At 39.5% G+C, this 20378-nt stretch overlaps 1 protein-coding gene across 5 annotated transcripts in view; it reads right to left on the bottom strand.

The window, feature by feature from the left end:
- Nucleotides 1–20378, bottom strand: part of APP (amyloid beta (A4) precursor protein) — a 183901-nt gene that overhangs the window by 6211 nt on the left and 157312 nt on the right. For 3 of the 5 annotated variants that reach the window (XM_014938124.1, XM_014938125.1, XM_014938127.1), the window contains 3 exons: nucleotides 16929–16982; nucleotides 6350–6450; nucleotides 3099–3245 (listed from right to left, as the gene is read on the bottom strand). In XM_014938124.1, the coding sequence (XP_014793610.1) occupies nucleotides 3099–3245; nucleotides 6350–6450; nucleotides 16929–16982 (302 nt within the window). The remainder of the gene's footprint in view (nucleotides 1–3098; nucleotides 3246–6349; nucleotides 6451–16928; nucleotides 16983–20378) is intronic. The other 2 variants (XM_014938126.1, XM_014938128.1) reach the window with 1 other exon arrangement.

Genomic DNA, 20378 nt, shown 5'->3' with positions numbered 1-20378 from the left:
AGCCCTTTACCATTTTAAGAAGCTTTTTGCACCCATTAGGGAGGTGGCAGAAGTTGAACACAGCATCACTGCTCTTTTCTACGACATGATGCCTCTTGAGACCATAGCTCAGTCAGGTCCATGACCTCTTTTGAAACTGTTTGTCCATCTACCCCCTCCTGCTCCAGTCTATGGATCTTTCACGCAGAAAATCGCAAGGTGGAATCAGGAAGATGGTAATGCTGCAGAAAAATCCACGTGCTGTCTCAACACACATGGGGCAGGGCAGATCAAGTGCCCAGACAGGAGGTGCTGGCACACACTGAGCACAACACTGTTGTTTAAATGATGGTAAATGAACACTGCCTGATATACACCTCAGGTGGGACTGTGAAAGATGGACTTTGGAGAGTACTACAGCAATTTTAATGGCTTCTTTGCTACTGCTGAGAGCCCTTCCCTTGTCACTGCTCCCCCCATGCTCCTGCTGGAGGTGCTGCCTCCGTAACAGAAAGCAAATGAGCTTCAAAGAGGAGATCCTGAAAAGAGGAGGAGTTGAGACAGCTGTAGTCTGGAGTGCAGGAGAGGTGAGAACCTCTCTTTGGCCACCTGCTTTCACAGAAGAAGTAACCTCCTGCAGACAGCTGAACCAGTAAAAAAAACATCTTAAAATGTTTGCTGGTGCTCCTATGTGCACATTTAATGGGTCATTTTCAATCACTTGGTCATGTGCACATTTAATGGGTCATTTTCAATCATTTGGTCACTTACTTACTTAACTGTGGCAGTCCTGCTCCTGGAGGGGCTGAACATTTGAAGCATTTACATTCTCAGACTTGGAAGAAAATGATTATGACACTTCTGCTAAATAGGACAAATATATTCCTCCTCAGAGCTTCAAAAAAAGGCTAACAGGACTTTTAATAACGTCTTTGGTCAAAGAAATAGTGAAATGAGGAAAAGTACTATGGTCAGAGTTGACTTTTTGGAAGCTAAGAATACAGGTGGAACAGGACCTGTTTTGTCATCTTGCATCCATTATCAGAGAGATAAATTCCCACAGTAACTTCTGGCACGCAGCAAACAGGTGGCAAACCTGTTAAAATATACTCAGCCAACCTAGAGCTGATGTACGGTTATTTTTATATCAAGTGACTCTGCTCCTTCATGCTTTTTAGTGCACAGCACATTGAAGGTGCACTGCTGCTAAATAAATTCATCCTCTTTAGCATGGAACAGCTTAATTTTGAAGATATTTTAATACTAAATATCAATTGTAGATGGATCCTTGGATTTTTTTTTTTCCCCTAAAGTGCGTGCCACAAAATTTTCATCAACCTAGGACAAAAATAGATGTTATGCCTTCCTTGCAGGAAGCCCAGACAGTGAGGCTATGCAGTCTGCCAAGACCACAGAGCAAGTCTGGCAGAATGAGGAGCCCTGCCTGCCAGTGCCAGACGCAGTGCAGCCAATTTACAAGGCGACACCATCTACAGCGTGGTGCTATAAATCCACTAATATTCTTGGTAGTTCCGCATGCCATAGCTTTATGGTTTTATCTGTAAAAAAATTTATTCCCCAAGTGATGCTGAATTTTGACATTAATTTCTTGTTCAGCTTGTGCATGTTATTTCTAGTCCAGTGTTTCCAAGTTCACTGTCACTGAAGAAAGCTTGTAGGAATCCAGGATTACCTTTGGCATGTCATCCTATCAGGTGAAGCCCACCTGAAATTTAAAGGTCATACTGCCGTAACGGTATATCCACATTCAGTGTCTGATTTGGGGTTTTGGCCTAACAAGCCTCCTGAACTATTCTGTTGTTGCTAATTTCAGCCAAAGGAGGGTCTTAAGTTGCACAACTGTTGGCAGCAGCTATCAACTAGGTGGTTTAAGACTAAAACCTGTTTCAGTTTTCTACAAAATGGGCTGCAAGCTGCCATATGGAAAGTTAAAGCTGATTCTTGCTCACTGTTTTCTGCCTCTCAATCCAAATTCTGCACAGCTTGCTGTCTGCTCAAATCTCACCCCAAACAGTTGGTGTTCTTCTGACCATATATCTTTGGGAGATTTCAAACCATGTGGGCAACCACAACATGGACATAGGGACGCACAGGCTTAAGACAAAGGCTTATTCAAATACTTTTAAGACACTTCATTGCCTCAGATGATGGAACACATGCATGAGGAAGCACGTATGTGTCCAGCAAGACCAGAGCAAGGTTCATTTGACTCAGGGTGAAACCAACCTAACTGTGGACTTGAACAAGACTTAGTTACAATCAAAAATTTAAAATACGGCTTTGTGAAGGCAAAAACATACACAAGTTTCAAATGCTGGGTAACATAAATACTATCTGCAAAGCAGATGCTAACACAGCAAACTACATATCAATACAGAAGGGGAAAAAAAAAGTTACATGATCCCCTTCCAGTTCTCATAGTTAAGTTTTAATACTTACAGAGATCCTTTCTTATACCCAAGCAACAGATGAGGTATTTTAAGTTACTGTAAACTGACCACAAATTTACTTGGTACATTGGGAAAAGACAAAGGCTTTTATCTCGAAAATCCCATATAAGAGTCTTATATATCATTTGCTTCTCGAATCTATGAGTTTCAGATTAGATATAAATCAAAAGCTGTTGGTGGCAAAAGAAAATCTTGTTTGGAGAACAAAAAGTAATAAAATATTTGTATAGGGAAAATCCTTGTAGTGTGCAGCAAAATCCACCTAAGACCTGCCTCAAATGTTTATTTGCAAGCTAAATAAAGAAACCCATGTATGTGCATTCCCAACAACAATAAAACCAGAGTTTTCCTCTTGAACATCATCTGCTCACTGGCAACTGTTAAATTTCCCATAAAATAAACTTTCACGTTATGAGGTGATTGGTCTGGGATAGTTCCAGAAGATATTCTTGTGGTTTTACACCCAACTTATGGTTTATATTGTGTCTGCATTTATAAAATAAGGCAATTTGATTCAACTCTGCCAGATACAACACTCCAACTCTGAACATTAGGCTAGCCAAAAGCATGGTTTCTTCATTTGTAAATATATCTATAGAGCAGTGTGTTGACTGTGTTACACATGTGACAGCAGTTGTCTTTTCTTACCTCCACAACTCCATGATGAATAGATGTGTACTGCTTCTTCTTCAGCATCACCAAAGTAATGACAATCACTGTTGCTATGACAACACCTCCCACCATTAGTCCAATGATGGCACCTTTATTTGAACCCACATCTTCAGCAAAGAACACCTACAAAAGAAAAATAAAGGATGGTGTTTAATAAAAAGTTCAGAGTATTCGGCTAACCTGTCCAGCTGCCACAGCAATATAAAGCCTATTGAAGTATCAGTAATTAAGCAGCATTGTATGTCACCTTAATTATTCAAAACTGGATCGCTGTACCACAAAGCTCTCATAATTGGTGAAGAGCAATTTGGGAAATCTGTATTGCCTTTGGTGCAGCAGTGCTGTGGCTAAAAGGAAAACTCATCTCCATGACTGCTTCATGGGTCTTCAATAGTTGCTTTTATTTTCTCTTCGATGAGTGAGTCAAGCTAATTACAAAATGACTGATAAGCTTGTAGAGGAGTAACCAGGGCGCATAGAGATTTCTTTAGTTTTTGAATGCTAATCATGAAAGTGTTCATAAATCTACATCTGTGCAACTTGTTTGGACTATGTCTGTTGCATTTCTTCAACAAAGGAGCGGTGAAGATCTGTAGGAAAACAGCAAAACTTGCCCACAACCAGCTGGGAAAATTCTCACACCAGAGAGAAAAGAGTCACAAACCAGGAGCATCACGATTTAAGTGACCCCCATGGATGGATCAAGATTTTGCAGGGCAAAGGGAGAATCAACTACACCTGGATGACAATACTCATGTGAGACCTAGATGAGCTAACAGTTGTGTGAAGAACAGAGAAGATCCACTTGAATTATATGTACTGATAAGTACAAGATGCTTTACTATGCATTTAATAAGATTGGCTTTTAACAACAGAAGCAGGTATGAAAAGTGGGTGATTGTTTTCATTGTCCTGCTTTGTATTCAAGGAATATGCTGGATTATTTTACATCTACGCATACTTTACAAACCTTTTGTCCGCTTGTCAATAGCAGGCTTTTATTACTATTATTTTTAATGAAAATGGGCAAAAAGGATTAGAGAATAATTTACATTCACAGAATTGTAAGACTACCTCACTCTGAAAGACTAAATAGTTTGACAAGTATTTAACAAAAATGCAGAGGGAATCAGGAAACCAGCTGAGAATTATAATGAGCTGTATAACATTTGCACTCTTTAAGAAACACAGTCTTCCTCAGAGAGGTATTAAAGCATGCAGTATAAATATTTATATTGTTCCTAGTCATAAGCAAGAAATGTGTTTAAACAAAGTAAAGAATTCACTAGAAAGTACACACAATGGACACTGTTGGCGTAAGATGATGCGAAGTAATAATTTCTTCTGTTAGTTTTACCTGCCCAGGACTAAAATTCTGTTACCATACTATTTTGGAGCACTGTGAAATGCCCCAGCTAATATACATGAGCAACAGAGAGAGGTCTTAGGCGGTCTGAGCCATGAAAATCAACTTAATGTACAGTTAAAACGTGAACACTCATAAAGGAGAAGATTACTGCAATTTCAGCTCAATTCAGAAGTTTGTGTGTAAAATACAATACGCAGCTGAATTCAAAGCAATATCCTCAGGAGACCATTTCAGTAAATCCTACCAGGGCACAGGAGAAGGAAAACACAGATGAAAGTGTTTTCTGCTTACTGCTTTTGAATTCAAGCTAATGAAGAAGGGCATCAGCTAGGATATGGCATGTGGTAAACAAGTAATGCCCTATAAGGCATCAGTCCAGCACCTTCTCAGCAATACTGGACTCCTTGCTCAGTCTCACTTGAAAAGATAACCTAGAGGACATCTTACTAATTTCTAAATAATGGTTGTACCTATCACCAAGAAGCATGGCATAAAATGCCTTAAAAAGCAGGAAAGGTTCTGTTTTAAGCATCACACAGATTACCCTAGTGCAGAGACTGCAATGCATTCCCCATCAGCCACGGTGGCAAGGGTAGTTTCCAGCACCCAACTGCTCAGGATGGGATCAAACCACTTCAACGTTAAAGATTGCTGCTGGGAAGTGCACATGACACAAGAGCAATAACGACTGCGTCTAAAACACGTTCCTGCAAGTTCCTCTTCCCTTCAGTGAACTCACAGCGCTTTACTCCATCAGGATGTTTAACCCATCTGAGCTAAGCACGTCAGAATTTCCCAAATTAGTGCTAATGCATTTTGGATTAGCTTGTCAAACTGGGAATTCTCAGTTCTCGGCATCAAAGAGATGGCAGAATATCTTTTCACAGTGATTGCCTAGTTCAAATGCAAATTTGAGTCCCATGTTAATTTTAATTTTCAGCACTACTTAGCTTTAAGAATATATTAAGAAAAAAGCTTTCAAGTTTAATATCAGGATATTGAAAGTCACGGAACTGAAATCTCATCATGTAATATACCTTTACAATAGAGGAAGCAGAAAAGGTTTATAGTCAACACTGCTGCACAAGTTCTTCATTACTTATTAAGGTACTGAAAAAAGCTTTTAGAAGATGCTTGTTCTTACTTACATTGCTTTTTGTTGTTATTTTTGTGTTCATAAGCAGCACAGTTCAAACGGGGAGTAATATTTTGCTCCTACCTGCCCTTTACCTTTTAATAATTTAATGTATCTTAAGGAACAGAACACAGACACAACCAAGTACAAATTAAAATTAAGGCCAGTGCAGAATCTCCTCTTATCCCAAGCCTTGAGAAAAATTATGCTCCATGGAGTTCAGCCTCCTTCATGCACTACCACCATCTGTTTTGACAGAAAAGGAATCTATCCCTGAAATGGTGTGACTCTACTTCTTGCTGCACCACGCTGTGTGTCTCCATCAAGAGAGATTTATTATTTTTTTTTTTTAAATTGTTTAGCATTTTCCTTCCACTGCATCCCTTCGCTTCAATTATGTGACCATGACAGATGGACTGTGGGACAAGAATTGCCCCTATGACCACATCCAGACCACATGGCAGTGCAAGGGCAGGAACTGTCAGAATTTCCTCTCATGTGAGACTTAATGGCTTTGCATCCTTTCTGCTGAAATTATTCTTGGTTTACTCTTATTTAAGAGAGAACAAAGAAAATCATGATCTGTTCATGTGAAAGCTTTTTGTTGGCACCTTCAGCATCCACATCACTCAAGGGAAACAAGGCCATAATTGCCACTCTACTTCAGGACTGAAAATCAGTGACTCAAACCACATGTCTGGAAAGCTTTGTTTGTTCACTCACCAGCTTTTGATGATGAACCTCATATCCCGAGTCATGCCGGAACTCCGCATCCATCTTCACTTCAGAGATCTCTTCTGTTTTAACATTGGTCAACCCGGAACCTGCATTGCACCGCAACGACAATTCGTTAAAGTCATGGGCTCAGCTGTGCTCTGCTTACCTCCACCATTGCAAGAGCAGAAGGCAACGGTACCATTCAGGCAGAGGAGGTGTGATGCAACGTGAAAGGGATCTGGGAGGAACGTAAGGTTCATCTGATGTTTCAGTCCCACTGAGGTGACACAGAATGAGCTGGTAAAATTCCTCTGTTAAACGTTCCTTAATCCACTGCAGCTATGCTGGTACCAGCATCAAAGGCTTTCAGCATGAACCACCGCAAGAACTAAGCCACGAGGGACCAACAGTGGACTCCTGAATTGGCTCACAGGATGCAGACAGATCTGCTCTGACAGCCTCTTTAGCAATGTCAAGAAAATTTGGTGTTTAGCCTGAAATCTTCCTCCTCCCTAAGCTCAGGCTGCTGTGAGGAAAAAACCACATACCCGTGGTGTAAGGTGGGGAACCCCAGATATTGTATTTTCTTGCTTCCTGTGAGTCTGCACCTTTTGCACAAACACGCACAAATAAGAGTAATTAAAATGTTGGAAGTTTACACAGCTCTTATTTGGTTTCAGATTTCAGACTGCTCAGAATTAATATGATTCAAGTCTAGACTTCTGCCTGAGAGATGAAAACTGTCTCCCTTGATTAGAAACATACAGTAAAGCAAGAAAGCAAAGTTTGCAATGATTTTAATTGTAGATAGTTTGCAGTCCTGTTCTCCCTTTTTGAGTGCCAAAGGGAGATGCTGCACTTGTCTAACTGGCAAGAAGGCCAGGATTTCCTCCAACAAAATAGCCTTAAGACAATGAGCAGACAGACTTACAACAGCTATGTCTATCTATGAATATATCTATGTCCTGAAAAGCTGACTCTGGCTTATGCAGAACATATGGGTATTCATGTAGCTGGCTATTTTCCTTTCAGCACCAACTGACTGACATTTACATTTCTTGGAGGTACAAACACTGCAGAAGCACGGTGTTTATAAGTTATTTCTTCACCCTATCTAATGTGATAAGAACAAACTGGTTCATATTCCTTGTCTATATTTATTTGAGCATTTTACCTTACCACTCCAGCTCCTCTCTCCAAGCCTTCGTTCTAATTCTTAGTATTTTGGGGTGACCTTAAGCTCTCATCCAGAGGAAGAACCTCTTCTAAAATTTTCAACGCTATTGACTGCTCTTGTGCTCCACCATCTCTCTGGACTCTCAATAAATTCTTGAAGAATTCCATGTGCCAATGAGCTCCAAAGTCTAAAGTAGCACTCAATGCAAGAATTATTTAATACCCTTTTATTGCCTTTGAATGTGCAATTTCTTCTGTGCAATTTTCTTTAAATGCTTTTTTTTTTTTTTTTTTTTTTTTTTTAATGAGTCAGCAAGAAAAGACCTTCCAAGAACTTCTCTGGACTGTACAGAAAATCCCATTCTAAGGTTCTGAACTTTCTTTTCATTGTAAATCATGCAAAGCAGAGAACAAGAATCACATTCATCCAGTAAAATTTTTACGGTTATTTTCTTGAACAGTCTGAGTGCCCCATGAATTCTACTTTAGTGTCTTCTTTTTAAGGAATAAAGCACTTGAAGATCTCAAATTTTTATTAAGCATCTGATTTTTGATGCCACATTACAGTACTGACACAAGTATGTTATGACATGACATTTATATATGAGAGACAATTTCTAAATGCAAGAACCGTAAAGTACTTAAGGAATTGCAGTTTGAAAACAAACCATGATGTTCTGTCAAGGAAATGTAGGAGAAAATGGAGATGAAGGACTTGAAAAGAGGTTTAACTTTCTATCCTTGAATCAGCTATGGTTAGTTTTCCAAACTCAAATAAGAATGCAAATTGCTCTCCTTTGTGCATCATCTCAAAATAGCCCCTACATCTGCGTCAATGGGAAGCGAAGAAAATGAGAATGTGTATCTGGCACAGAGGCGCCTCTTCAACCCCCCTTTTTTGTTTTTAGGAGTAAAAGGGGAGGAGGAAAAACCCTCCCAAACCCCATAGAGCCCTGTCACTGGAAGAGTTAGAAAGCACATGGGAAATAGTGATTTGGAGTGAACCTGGATTTCCAAAAAGTCTTTGAGAAGGTCCCTGATAAAAGCTCTGGCAGAAGTTAAGGTTGCAAGGATTAAGAGGGAAAGTCCTACATGACTTTTCATAACTGATTAAAAGATAGGAAATTAAATGTAAATACACAGCCATTTTTCACAATGGAGGAAGGTACCAGCATGGTCCCACAAGGATCTGTGCTGTGCTGTTTGTAAAGTGATCTGGGTAAGGCAGTGAATAGTGACATGACAAAGTTTATTGACAAAAATTAAAAGGAAAAAGAGGACAGTTAAAGTAAAACCAGCTGCAAAGAACTGCAGAAGGATATTTCAAATTCTGAGTGCACAATAAAAGGGAAATGGTATTCAATGTTGATACAACGTAAAGTGCTGCTCACAGGGATAACACAGCCCTAACTACACATACACAACAATAGGCTCTACATAAGCTCTGTTCCACCCAGGACAGAGACCTTGCAGTCACTGTGGATAACTCTCTGTTGGCAGCTGGCTCAGTAGCAGTCAAAAAGAAAGCTAGGAGTAATTATGAAGGAAGAGAGAAAAAAGAAAACATCATTACACCACTGTATAAATGATGTGTGCTTATTTTAAATCTGGCTATCCATTCTGGTCACCCCACTTCAAACGAAGGCAGAAGAACTAGAAAAGATATAATGCAGGAAGACACAGACTGTCACTGGTATGGAATGGTTTCTGTACAGGAAGGACTAGACAAATCAGGAGTCTTCAGACTGGAAGAGACAACCTAGGGGAAACACTACCGAGGTCTATAGGACTGTGAATGGCAAGGAGAAAGTCTACAGGATATGGTTATTCATTATTCCTTCTAAGAAAGTACAGAACACCAACATGGCTATGACAAAACTAACAAAAGAAAGTGTGCATATACATGTATATAATCTGGCATAATGCAAAATCAGACTGTGGAACTCATTGGCACAAATCATGAGGATGTTCAAAATACAAAGGAACAAATGCAAAGAAGAAAGGTTCACCTAGGGTTACTAAACACAATGCTGAAAATATGATTTCCAGTTCTGGAAGTCTATCAATACTGGATGCCAAAAGCTCAGTGGATGTGCCAGTCGTATAAAGCAGAGGTGAAGTCTGTAAGTATCCTGTATGCACCACTGCTAGAGGCAGGATAATGGGCTTGGATACTTCTGCTCTTGGGCTCTGACCACCTTCAGTGAAAGCAACCTACAATAATTAGACTGTGAGTATTTGTTGGCTTCAGTTAAACAGAGCCAAACGTCCCAGGCAGGCGTTACAGCAGCATTTCAGGGGGCAAAACAGGTCAGGACCCTTCACATCAAAGAGCAATAGAGGGTGTTAAGTTCATCAGTAGTCTCAGCTGCTGGGAAAATGCAGGCTCAGGCATCCCGAAAGCCACACTTATTCGAGGGTCCCCTCCTCTCCTCCCATTCCCATCAAATAGTAATGCTGGAGCCATACTTCCAGCATACAGCAGGTTAAACAATCTTTTGCCTTAAGATCACACAGAATTTTTTCGCTTTGGGCTGTGCGACCAAGGTGGTCTGGTGTTGTTATTGGCCTTACTCACCAATCCACAAAAATGCCATGGGATCTGAACACAAAGTAGGAGCTGATATTACAAAGTTCATGCTGTTAGACTTTACTAACACTTGTCTCTGGCAGCTAGTATGGGAAAAAGGTCAGAAACAGAAAAAATCTTCTGTTGCACTAACAAACCTGATAGCTATTTTTTCCTTCCTCCTATCCCCCTTAGAAGAAAAGTGAGGAAAGACTAGGGTAAACTCGTGTAAATAATTGATTATATAGTAAGAGAAGCATGACTCTGCACTGAAATCAATAAAACACATGGCATGAGACAAACCTATGTATGGGTTATATATACCTTTCCACCATGTTACATGACAGAGTTTAGATTTTCTATTTAACTGACTTCTCTTTATTTTAAGTTCATTCACTTTCCTGTCCTGGTGACTACATACTTAGACCTACATGCTAAAATCAAAGATTTATTTTTCAAAGGTAGTAACTGAAGAAGTAAAAACTGAAGAAGTTAAAACTAACTGAGGAGGAAAAAAGGGTCTTTCCAAAATTTTTATCAGAGGTGTATGTATCAGGTAAGATGCAAGCATCTATGAGTTGCCTAATACCACTCTACTCTTGCACTTAAGACAAGCATATAAAGAAAAACTAAATATATGACAAAACCTCTAATTCTGACTCAAAATGATGTTTTTGCACTACCAAGTCTAAAATACGCAACCCAAAACCATAAGCCAATGTAAAAGAAGAATACTGAGAGCAACAGCCTCACTGCAAATTCACAAATAATGATAATTATTAGTGCTTTTTCTTTTGAATTACATACTACCTTTAGAGAGTTGCATTCCTAATTACCTCAATTAAAAAATGCTGCAATTCAGCTGGTAAATATATTAATTTGCAACTCCTTAGAAAAACTGACAAAACTACTCAGCCATAAAAAACATGGGCTTAAAAGCATCTAGTAAAATCCAACAAAATGAGCTATGATGGGCTTTTAATTACTTTGCTGATAATTCATAATGTTAACTGCTTTTATATATACATGTGTACACTTGCACGTGCACACACACACACATCTAAACATCAAAAAGAGCAGCATATGCAAACTTTATTGTTCCTTGCCCTTAAAGGGGAAAAAAAAAAACCACAAACCCATAAGGAGTTAAAAGCTGCTTATATGAAATAAAACCCAAGTAGCTGTTTTGGGGAAAACTTTATTCTCACACAGATGAGCTTTTGTGTTTGTGTAAATATATGTTTAGGCTTTAAGGAGGATAAGAAAAAGAGAATACAATGAATTCCACCAAGGACGCAATTAGGTCCTACTAATTACCTACTACATTGCTCCTAGTTGCTCCATCTACCAGTTAAATAATAGCCTAGGAAGGTTTTTGTGATCTTGTTTAGCAAGTATCTGAGCAGTATCAGCTGTGTCTCTGGTCTTCCAGTCACTTTTAGAGTTAAAAATTAAACCTCCAAGAGACACAAAGCAGAAACTACCAGACCTGGGTGGTCTTGACATAGAGAAAACCAAAAGTAGCACGTTTAAGCACCAGATGTAATGAGTGCATTCAGGAAAACATGTAACTCCATGTCCATGAACTGTATTTGAGTAATGGCAAGAACAAGATAAGATTTGTTGAATCAAGGTCTGTTACAAGTGCAGTAAACAGCTTTATCTAGTTAAAGCTTCATCAAAAATAAAAAGGGAGGATGGAAAGGAATGCAGTGTTTGAACAATTACCCGGGCTGCATGTTCTTACTAGAAGTTCAACTATTCCTTCCATATGACTCTATGACTTTGTGCAATTAATTTCATTTTGAAACTAAAGAAGAATGACGATTATATCTCACTTACAAAGATTTAAATGAAGAATATATAGTCCCTTCTGTAAGGATAAAAAAGGTGTCTTTGAGGAGTTAGTACTTTCAAGACTGCATGGAACTGAAACTTTCTGGTCTCTCCTTGGAAGCTAGTAAAATGGTCATCTACAGATGACTACGGGGCTCTCAAATGGAAACCACAAAAATAAGTGCAAAAAAGGAATGTTATCTATTTTAAAAAAGAATCTTACTGGAACATAGTATGAAACAATTATTTTTCAGAATTCTAGAGCTTATCTAACGTGTGTAAAAATGAATAATCAGAACAAGTAAAATTTGGTTATCTTTCTGGCATGTAAATGCAGATGCCGTGCATATGCACATATAATTGCATTCACAGTTAATAACTATATGATTTATAAATCAAAACAAAATAATCCAATAGAAAAAAAAAATCCGCTAATGCTTTTTATTTGGTTGCTGCAGACAGTTGGTTTAAGACAACTGTATTGAACTAACATCACTAAAGACAGGGGGGAAAAAAAACCCTGGCAGTTTCTGGCAAGAAAATCATAAATAATTCACTAAGCTGCTCTATGCCCTCACCTCATACAGATTGCAGCATATGTGCTAATGATTCTGCAGAACAGCCATTAGGCTTCCAGAGCCTCTGCAACCACGTATGAAAAAATAATCCCTCAGCTTTCTATATAATGTAATAAAGACAGACATGTCATGATTTATCAGCGGAAGGGCCAGAGACACAGAAGCACCTTTATGTGCAATGTCTCCTCAAAATTATTGACTGTTTGCAAAAAACAATCAACTGACAAAGAGTTGGGAGAACGCAAAAAAAAACAACCCAAACCGTGCTACACGGAATAAAGTAACACAGTTAATATAATGAAATCCTTGCATTGAGAATTACAGGCATCCTGTAAGTGATATACTTACAGCTGTATAATTACAGTTGCAAGTGTGCAACAGATGAGAATACAATCTACCCTGAACAAAACACTGGGTATTTTCTTTATTACTTTGAACTTCAGAAAATCTGCTGATACAAACCAACATCCATTCTGATGGCAGGTTTTTTAACCTTCACTCAATTTCCACTGATCAGATCTGCTGAATTAACATGAGTGAGAAGGAGCTTGCTTGTGAGTATCTAAACATGTTTTTATATGTATCTTTTTGTGCGTGTATGTCTCTCTCTATATATATACACACACCCAAACACAAAAAGAAAACAGTTACTAAGAAACATATACTCAAAATTCAGCCGTAAGACATTAAATGTTCATAATAAGAAAGTGACCTCTGGTGCACAGGTGAGAAGAAACACCGCTGAAAAAGCTGTTACAGCGAGGCTATCAAGTAAAGAGGTATTCTTTCTATTTGAAGCTCTTCCTATGGAAGTTCTAAGGCTGAGTTGAAGCTTTCTAACATCTCCCTGTATGAAGCAAATTATAAATAGCAAGAATCATGTCATAATCTCTTATCATTTTGTGCTGTATTTAAAAAAAAGCTCACTGATGACTGCTTAGTACATTTAGATATTTTCCTTCCCTTTGACCTTTTGTTATCTCTACTTCATTTTCAGGAAAGAGATTACAAGAAAGGGATTTAGGCATGATTCTTATTTTTGTTCCCATTTGTGAGTTAAAAAGGGGAAGGACAGTGCGTGGAAGCACTCAGCTCCTTTTCAAATACCAGTGTCAATCACCCAGATGTTGTATCTATACTAGGAAATGGGGGTCACCTCGACATTACTCTCCTCCTGCAAATAATGTAAATCAGATTCAAATTCAAGCTTCAACCACTGACAACCAAGGTAGAATGCAACAGAGGTAGGCATTTAGACAACTGGCTTAAATTTCAGTAAATGCTTTAAACTAGGTCCTTACTCAAAAGCTTTTCTGCTCTAGGTATTGGACAACTCTTCATGTTTCCTGACTTCACTCATAGACTTTAATTTATTGATTTATTTTTTCGACATAGCGAGAATGATGTGGTGAAGCAACAAGTTTTTAGTTATCACAAATACTAGTAAGTGCTTGCTCTTCCATACTGTGACCAAATTCTCTCTCTCGTGGAAAGGGACAAAAATAATCTGCATGATTTTGATCCACTTTGAAGAAAAACACAGTGATCATCATAAGAATGTTGTTTGGGCAAAAGTGGTAAAGAGAAAAAAGGGCACATTTGTATATTTGTCTTAGTCCTTTCAGAAGTGATTTTCTTCATGGATTTTGAACACCTACAAAACATTCACTTGTTCTTATTCCCAGATTTGGACTGTTGCATGTTGACATGACACCTGTATTTTCACTTTGAAGAAGTAGGCCAGCACTTTGTTCACTTTTGCAAAACAAGTAGAAGCATAAACTGGAAAGTCAGGACTACAAAAGGAGCAAACTTTTCAGGAAGTCAACAAAAATAAATAAATGAAACAGAATGTTACAAGCAGCTGCACGTATGAATCTGCCTCCAGGACCCTTGTTAATACTTTTTCATTCTAGAATAATATCCTCATTTTTCAGATTTTTTTTTCTATAAAGAATAGCCCCAAACTGTAAAAACTGACTATCCCAAAAGGATAGTGATTGCAAAAAAAGTCTCTCTTTTCCTTTTTCAACCTCTAACAGAGTATTAGCAAGTAAACGATTTTTAAAGCATACATTTTTAAACGGTCAGAATCCTTTTTGTGTTTCACAGATTAATTAAGCATCCATTTGCTTTCCTCTATTCCTAGTGTATGAAGTTACTCAGACTGGTATCAGTTCTTTGTTAACCTGAAATTTCATCACAGATAACTTGTTTTAAAGGATGATGAAAAATCAGGTGGACATTTATTGCCAGAATTTCTATCAGTAAGGACAAACTGGCAGAAGCCTGAACCTAAGGATCTTAAGGTCTACCAGGAATGGGGAATATAGTATGTTTTGCTTACTGTCATGATACACTTTGCACTACTGTAAAGGGGTAAAAATCTCTATTTCACATGCACATATACGACACTTTATGCTGTGAAATTCAGAATGCAGGCACAGCAGTGAGAGATTTCAACCTCTCCAGGGAAGGAAGGAGCCCTCTGCACAGAGGAATGTGGTGTGCATCCTTGCCAGGCTGGAGGGGTCCACCCTCTGTGCCAAAAGCAGAGCATGGGCCTCTGCAGCACTTAAACTCTGTGCTAAAAGTGACAAAGGTGCCACAGGCTACTTTTGCACTTGAGCAGAGAAATATCCCATGTGATTTTCACAGTGCAAAATTTACTGTATCTGCTGGAAATTTCAAGCCGTAACAGTCACACACTGAAAAAAATATTTACCTCTCCTTAGTAGTCTATTGTACACATTCACAAAGACCAGTTATGACCTGTGCTAACCATACTTTTAGTACTATTTGTATCACCCCAACCAACAAAGCATTCTGACGCAGTGACTAAACATACCATTTCACTCTGAAACTAGAGTGTGGCAGCATGAGAAAATCCTTTCTCTAGAGAAGTGACACCAAAGATTTCTGTCACGTGTGTATGGCTGGGGGAACAGAAGGGAGGAAGGAATCATCTTTGGTAATATATATGGGCTTTGTAACAGGAGATTTTTCAAGACAACTGAAATTAAGAGAGCTAACAATTGCAAACTTCAGTATCACAAGAAAATTGCTAGCTTGAACTAACGTTACAAAATTCAGATTAAGCACATTCATGCTTCATTTGTGATGGTATTTCTACTACTCTCGGGGAAGAAGTCTAATCCAGAAGGCAGAAATAACCTAGTATTGGCGGGATGTTCCCTGATCCCATGATTTTTGGCACTGTTGTACAGCCAGCTCTGCACCCGTTTCTAAGCTCTCTTCATGGAATGGATTAAGACTCTCAACACAAGTGAAGATGTCAAACTCCTAAAACAGTGCTAGGAGCACATCACCTGGCCAGCCTTGACATGTATCCCAATTTCTGTAACATATGAGCTTATTTTACTGTAGCAATTTCTGTAGCCCATAAACACCGGTGAGCTATCAGAAAGATTTAAACACACTAGGAGGGTGTTGCCCATAATGCTATCTAATGGACTTCTGGAGGAAAAGAGTTTGAAGGGAGAAAGAAGACAGATTGACCAGTTTGATCTCATCTGAAGAAAAAACCACAATGATGATGTGACACTGAAATAATTCCGACCCTAAAATATACTGATCTAATCTCACTATGTGCTGGAGAGTAACCTCTTCTGAAATCAAAGGCTGTTTGCTCTCAATGGAAATCAGCCATTTCTAGGTAATCCTAAACAAAAACAAGGGGAAAAACAACCTAAAAAGCAAGTGAAGTTAGTATGAAAAGCAATCTTTTACTTTTGAAAATCGACTTTGTCCCATTTAACTTTTCCAAACTTTTGCAGCCTGACTCAAGCTAGTCATCTGCTATTACTCTGAAATCAATAGGAAGACACAGGTACCTACAGAGGGCAAATAATCACCCTTCTCTATCCTAGAGTGGAATGAACAGACCTATAGAGCTTCCCCAAGTGGATCCAGAGGGAGAATATGTACCAATTTTTAGATATCCGGAGTTAGCCAAGATAAATATCACAGCAAAAAAAAAATAAAAATATTGATGTCCCCTGCAAGTCTACATTTGTATGCATGAATTCTTTATTAGCCCCAACTGTATACTCTTACATGGAGGATTTAACATTTCTACCATGCCTTCCCAAATTAAAAGTTCTCCTTGCACTATGGGTACGGTACCTACTGCCTCCTGTAGCTGCCACAGCGTTATGGCTAGAAGGGCTGATAGCTCGATGCGAGTCTCAGTTCTGGGTCCCTGGGTCCCACCCCAACCCCCTCGACACAGACAGCACCCACACAGGCTGGTGGGGCTGTGGGTGGGAGGAATTCCCTGGTTCATAGCACAGCATTACATTTTAGGAGAGGGTGACACCAAAGAAAAGGTGATCATTTCAGCTCAAGCAGACCACACGCATGCGGGGAAAACAGGGGTTAGGTAAAAGCCATGCAAGTTATATACCTGGTCGTGTGGTGAGTCCTCTGTCTGCAGCTGGGCGGGCATCAACTGGCTCAACTGGGCATGTGCAGAAAAGAAACAAAAAAGCAAACAAAAAATAAACAAAATCCCCCAAATGATAAAGTCGACTGGTCTTCTGTTGGGACAGTGCAGGAGAAACATACTGCATAAACAAAGCTACCAAAGCAACAGCTAGGAAAGATCTGCCTTCAGTTAATCCTGGAAATAAAAGGAAGGGATGGGCACGACTTCAAAGGGAAAGCTTCACAGTTGATGTGTCAATTTACCATCATATTCTGGTTACTGCTTAAAGTGAGAAACCATCAAGATCAAAGAATTTTTGTCCATAAAGCAAAACTATACTCATTATGTGTAAACTTTTTCCAGTTGTCTGTTCAGAACTGGCAGCAAGAAGGGACACGATGAGTGAATTCTTGCAGCCAGTCTTGATCAACACTGACTTATAAACCCATTGAATCCTGACTCCTTTTTCCTTTCAATAAGGATTCTCCACAGCACTAGCTCAAAGGTTTGAAAAAAGTAAGGCACATTTTGAAAATACAAACAATACTTTGCTCTGACATGATCCAATTTATAGGCAGTAAATTTTGCTTTCTGATTTTTGAAGGGGAAGCAAAGGGGAAACACCACTTTCTATCCAATTGTGTGTCATACACAGTTTTAAAACTGTTTTATTACCATACTAATGCTTTACCAGCTGAAATCTAAGGTTGATGAAGCTCACTGGCATTAATGAAAAACAAGACGTGCTAAACTTTTATAGCTGTTTGAGTCATTACCTAATGCCTCAGGTGAGTCCAAACTGAACATACTGGATAAGTTCATTAAAACATTCAGACTTTTCTTCCCCTCTTCTATTTTTTTTTTTGGTCGTTGTGCCTCTCTTTTGCTCCAATACCGTTCTCTTTTTTTTTTTTTTTTGGCTGTTGTGCCTCTCTTTTGCTCCAATACTGTTGCCTTCCTTATCTACCCAAGTGCCAGTGTCAGAAAGAAATTAAATTCAGAAATAATATTTTACATCGTAGCTTGGAACTCAGAATTTTATAACTGAGGTATTCTCATTCACTTGAATTCAAAGATGAACCTTCCAATCAGCAGGAAGGGAGCCACAGTGACACAGGGAACCTGACAAAAGCACAGTTTTCCTCATAGTATCCTGGCATCCGAAAATCACGCTAACCCGACGATACTGCTAACTTAGGCAAGGGGACTGTCCATCTTCTCAGGACGTCTGTGTCACTTGCTTAGTGTTCCTATGGGTTTGACAAACAACCTACTACGCTTGTAAGGGAGAGCCCCCGTGGCACCCATGTTCTTGGTGCACAGGGGGTGACTGCAATAGCTCCCGCCTCCGGAACAAAAGCAGCAAGCCAGCTGTATAGTAACTCAGATGAAAAGCGCATCTGCACATCTGACTTGTGTTTCCAGACGGGCACATTTTTCACAGAGCTTGCTGGTCCGGCGCTGCAGAGACAAGGCAGCAAACCACCTTCCTTCTCAGCAGTTCAGAGTGGCACTAGCAGACCATGTAATTGCTTTCCTTACATAGCTGTATACAAAAACCAATTTCCATCCTTAACTAAAAACTACAATTTTGAATATTTTCCTATTTAAGTCTTCTGCCAGGTTTTCCAATATTGTCTGCACCAACCTTTAGGTAGGTTAGCAGTAATTTTGAGTGGAATGGGCTGAAGGGATGAGACAACCAAGGACTGACATCACCCAAACTGCCCGTGCAGCCCTCTCCTGTCACCCTGGACCCCACCTCCTCCCTAGAAGGCTGGAGGGTTTTATTTCCCTCTCACTCAGCACTCTGTAACCCTACATGCCCATAGCTGTGGAGAACTGAGAGAGCAGGTTGTGGGGAGCAATATAAATGGGAGTAGGTGAAGGGAGAAAAGGATGGAGGAAGCGTTTATTATACAGTAGCATGGACTTGACTCAGGAGAATGCCATAGTTGTGGAGCTAGGTGGAAGTATTAATAACGAATAATTATTCTTGTCATCTATAGCTTTGGAAGCACTTTTCAGGGGAAAAGGCAAACATCACTGGCACATTTCGTAACTGACACAACAGTGAAACGACCTGCTCAAGGTCACAAACCAGTTGCAGGGCAGAAACTGGAGGCAAAAGCTCAGAGCCAAGGGTCTTCCAACGCAGATCGTGATTCCGGGCGCCAAAGCGCAGCGTGCCCCGGGCAACACGATACAAAGAAAGGCTGGTTTCTGGAGAGCCCTGAGCTGCCACCTTTCAAATTGCAGTTGCATTTCAAAACCTGCTTGCTCTTGCCCTGGTATTGATGTATGCACAAACAGCTGTTAACTCTGCAAAACCTTGTCTGTGGGCTTCCTCACTGCCTGCCCCTCTGGACCACACCACTGATACAGGCAGAAGTTTAAACCTATTACAGCATTTATCAGTAATCAAAACTCTGAGAGGTACTGTGTATTATTATAAAAATTGCATTCATGTTGATGCTCCAGAATCATGTATCTCTTGAACACACTTCCATGTGCACAGAAGTACATAGAATTATGACTGAAAATTTATTTTCCAAATAGTCTCACAAAATTAAATTGGTAGATATCTGCTGATGCTGGCTATGCAGGCTTCATACGGGGTACACATCCCACCTCTTATCTAATGCTAATACATCTCAGAAGAGCAAGAGAGTTGCTTCTCTTTTCAAACAGAAAGGAAAGGTGAATCATAAAGCTCAAAACCCGGTACATACAAATCAGCAGAGGAGGAGAGCTATGTGATGCTCACCTACCAAAACCACCACTGGCGGGAGGAACTGGTCAAGTCATAAGGATAACACAGTACATTCCCAAAAATCTCACTTTAGATAAACACTTGCTATGTGATGCTCACCTACCAAAACCACCATTGGCGGGAGGAACTGGTCAAGTCATAAGGGTAACACAGTACATTCCAAAAATCTCACTTTAGATAAACACTCTGTCACTAAGGCTAATTGCAGCTGTATGGTAAAAACAAAGGGTAAATCGCTAAACCCCGTTAGTTGCTGGCAAAATGCCCAGGGATGGTGGCACTGGCAGAGCTTCACAGCTGTTGGGGTTTTGCCCCCACTTCTGAAGATGCATTTTTCACTGTTAAAGTACAATTTCCTGAGAATTTGGTGGCGCCTTCTGCAGTGTCCTCAGAGGACATGTTTCATTAACCTAATTTGTAGTACAGTACAGTAGATATACGTTCAGCCATGTAAGCTGTGTAGTGTATTACCTGGTGCCTTGGATTTATTTCTGTGGACATTTACTGGGAAACTACCTCAGGGAAACAAGAAGAAAATACTTTCAGGAACTACCAAGCTATGCTAGATTTTCAAGGTCCTTTTATTTTTAGGCTATTTTTCACCCGTTTATGAGAAAAAGCAATTTTAGTAGAATAAATTGTTTGCATTAAACTTA

The sequence above is a fragment of the Calidris pugnax genome, unplaced genomic scaffold, assembly GCF_001431845.1.
Source record: "Calidris pugnax isolate Ruff unplaced genomic scaffold, ASM143184v1 scaffold25, whole genome shotgun sequence".
NCBI lineage: Eukaryota > Metazoa > Chordata > Aves > Charadriiformes > Scolopacidae > Calidris > Calidris pugnax.
This window is presented reverse-complemented; position numbering and strand designations above follow the sequence as displayed.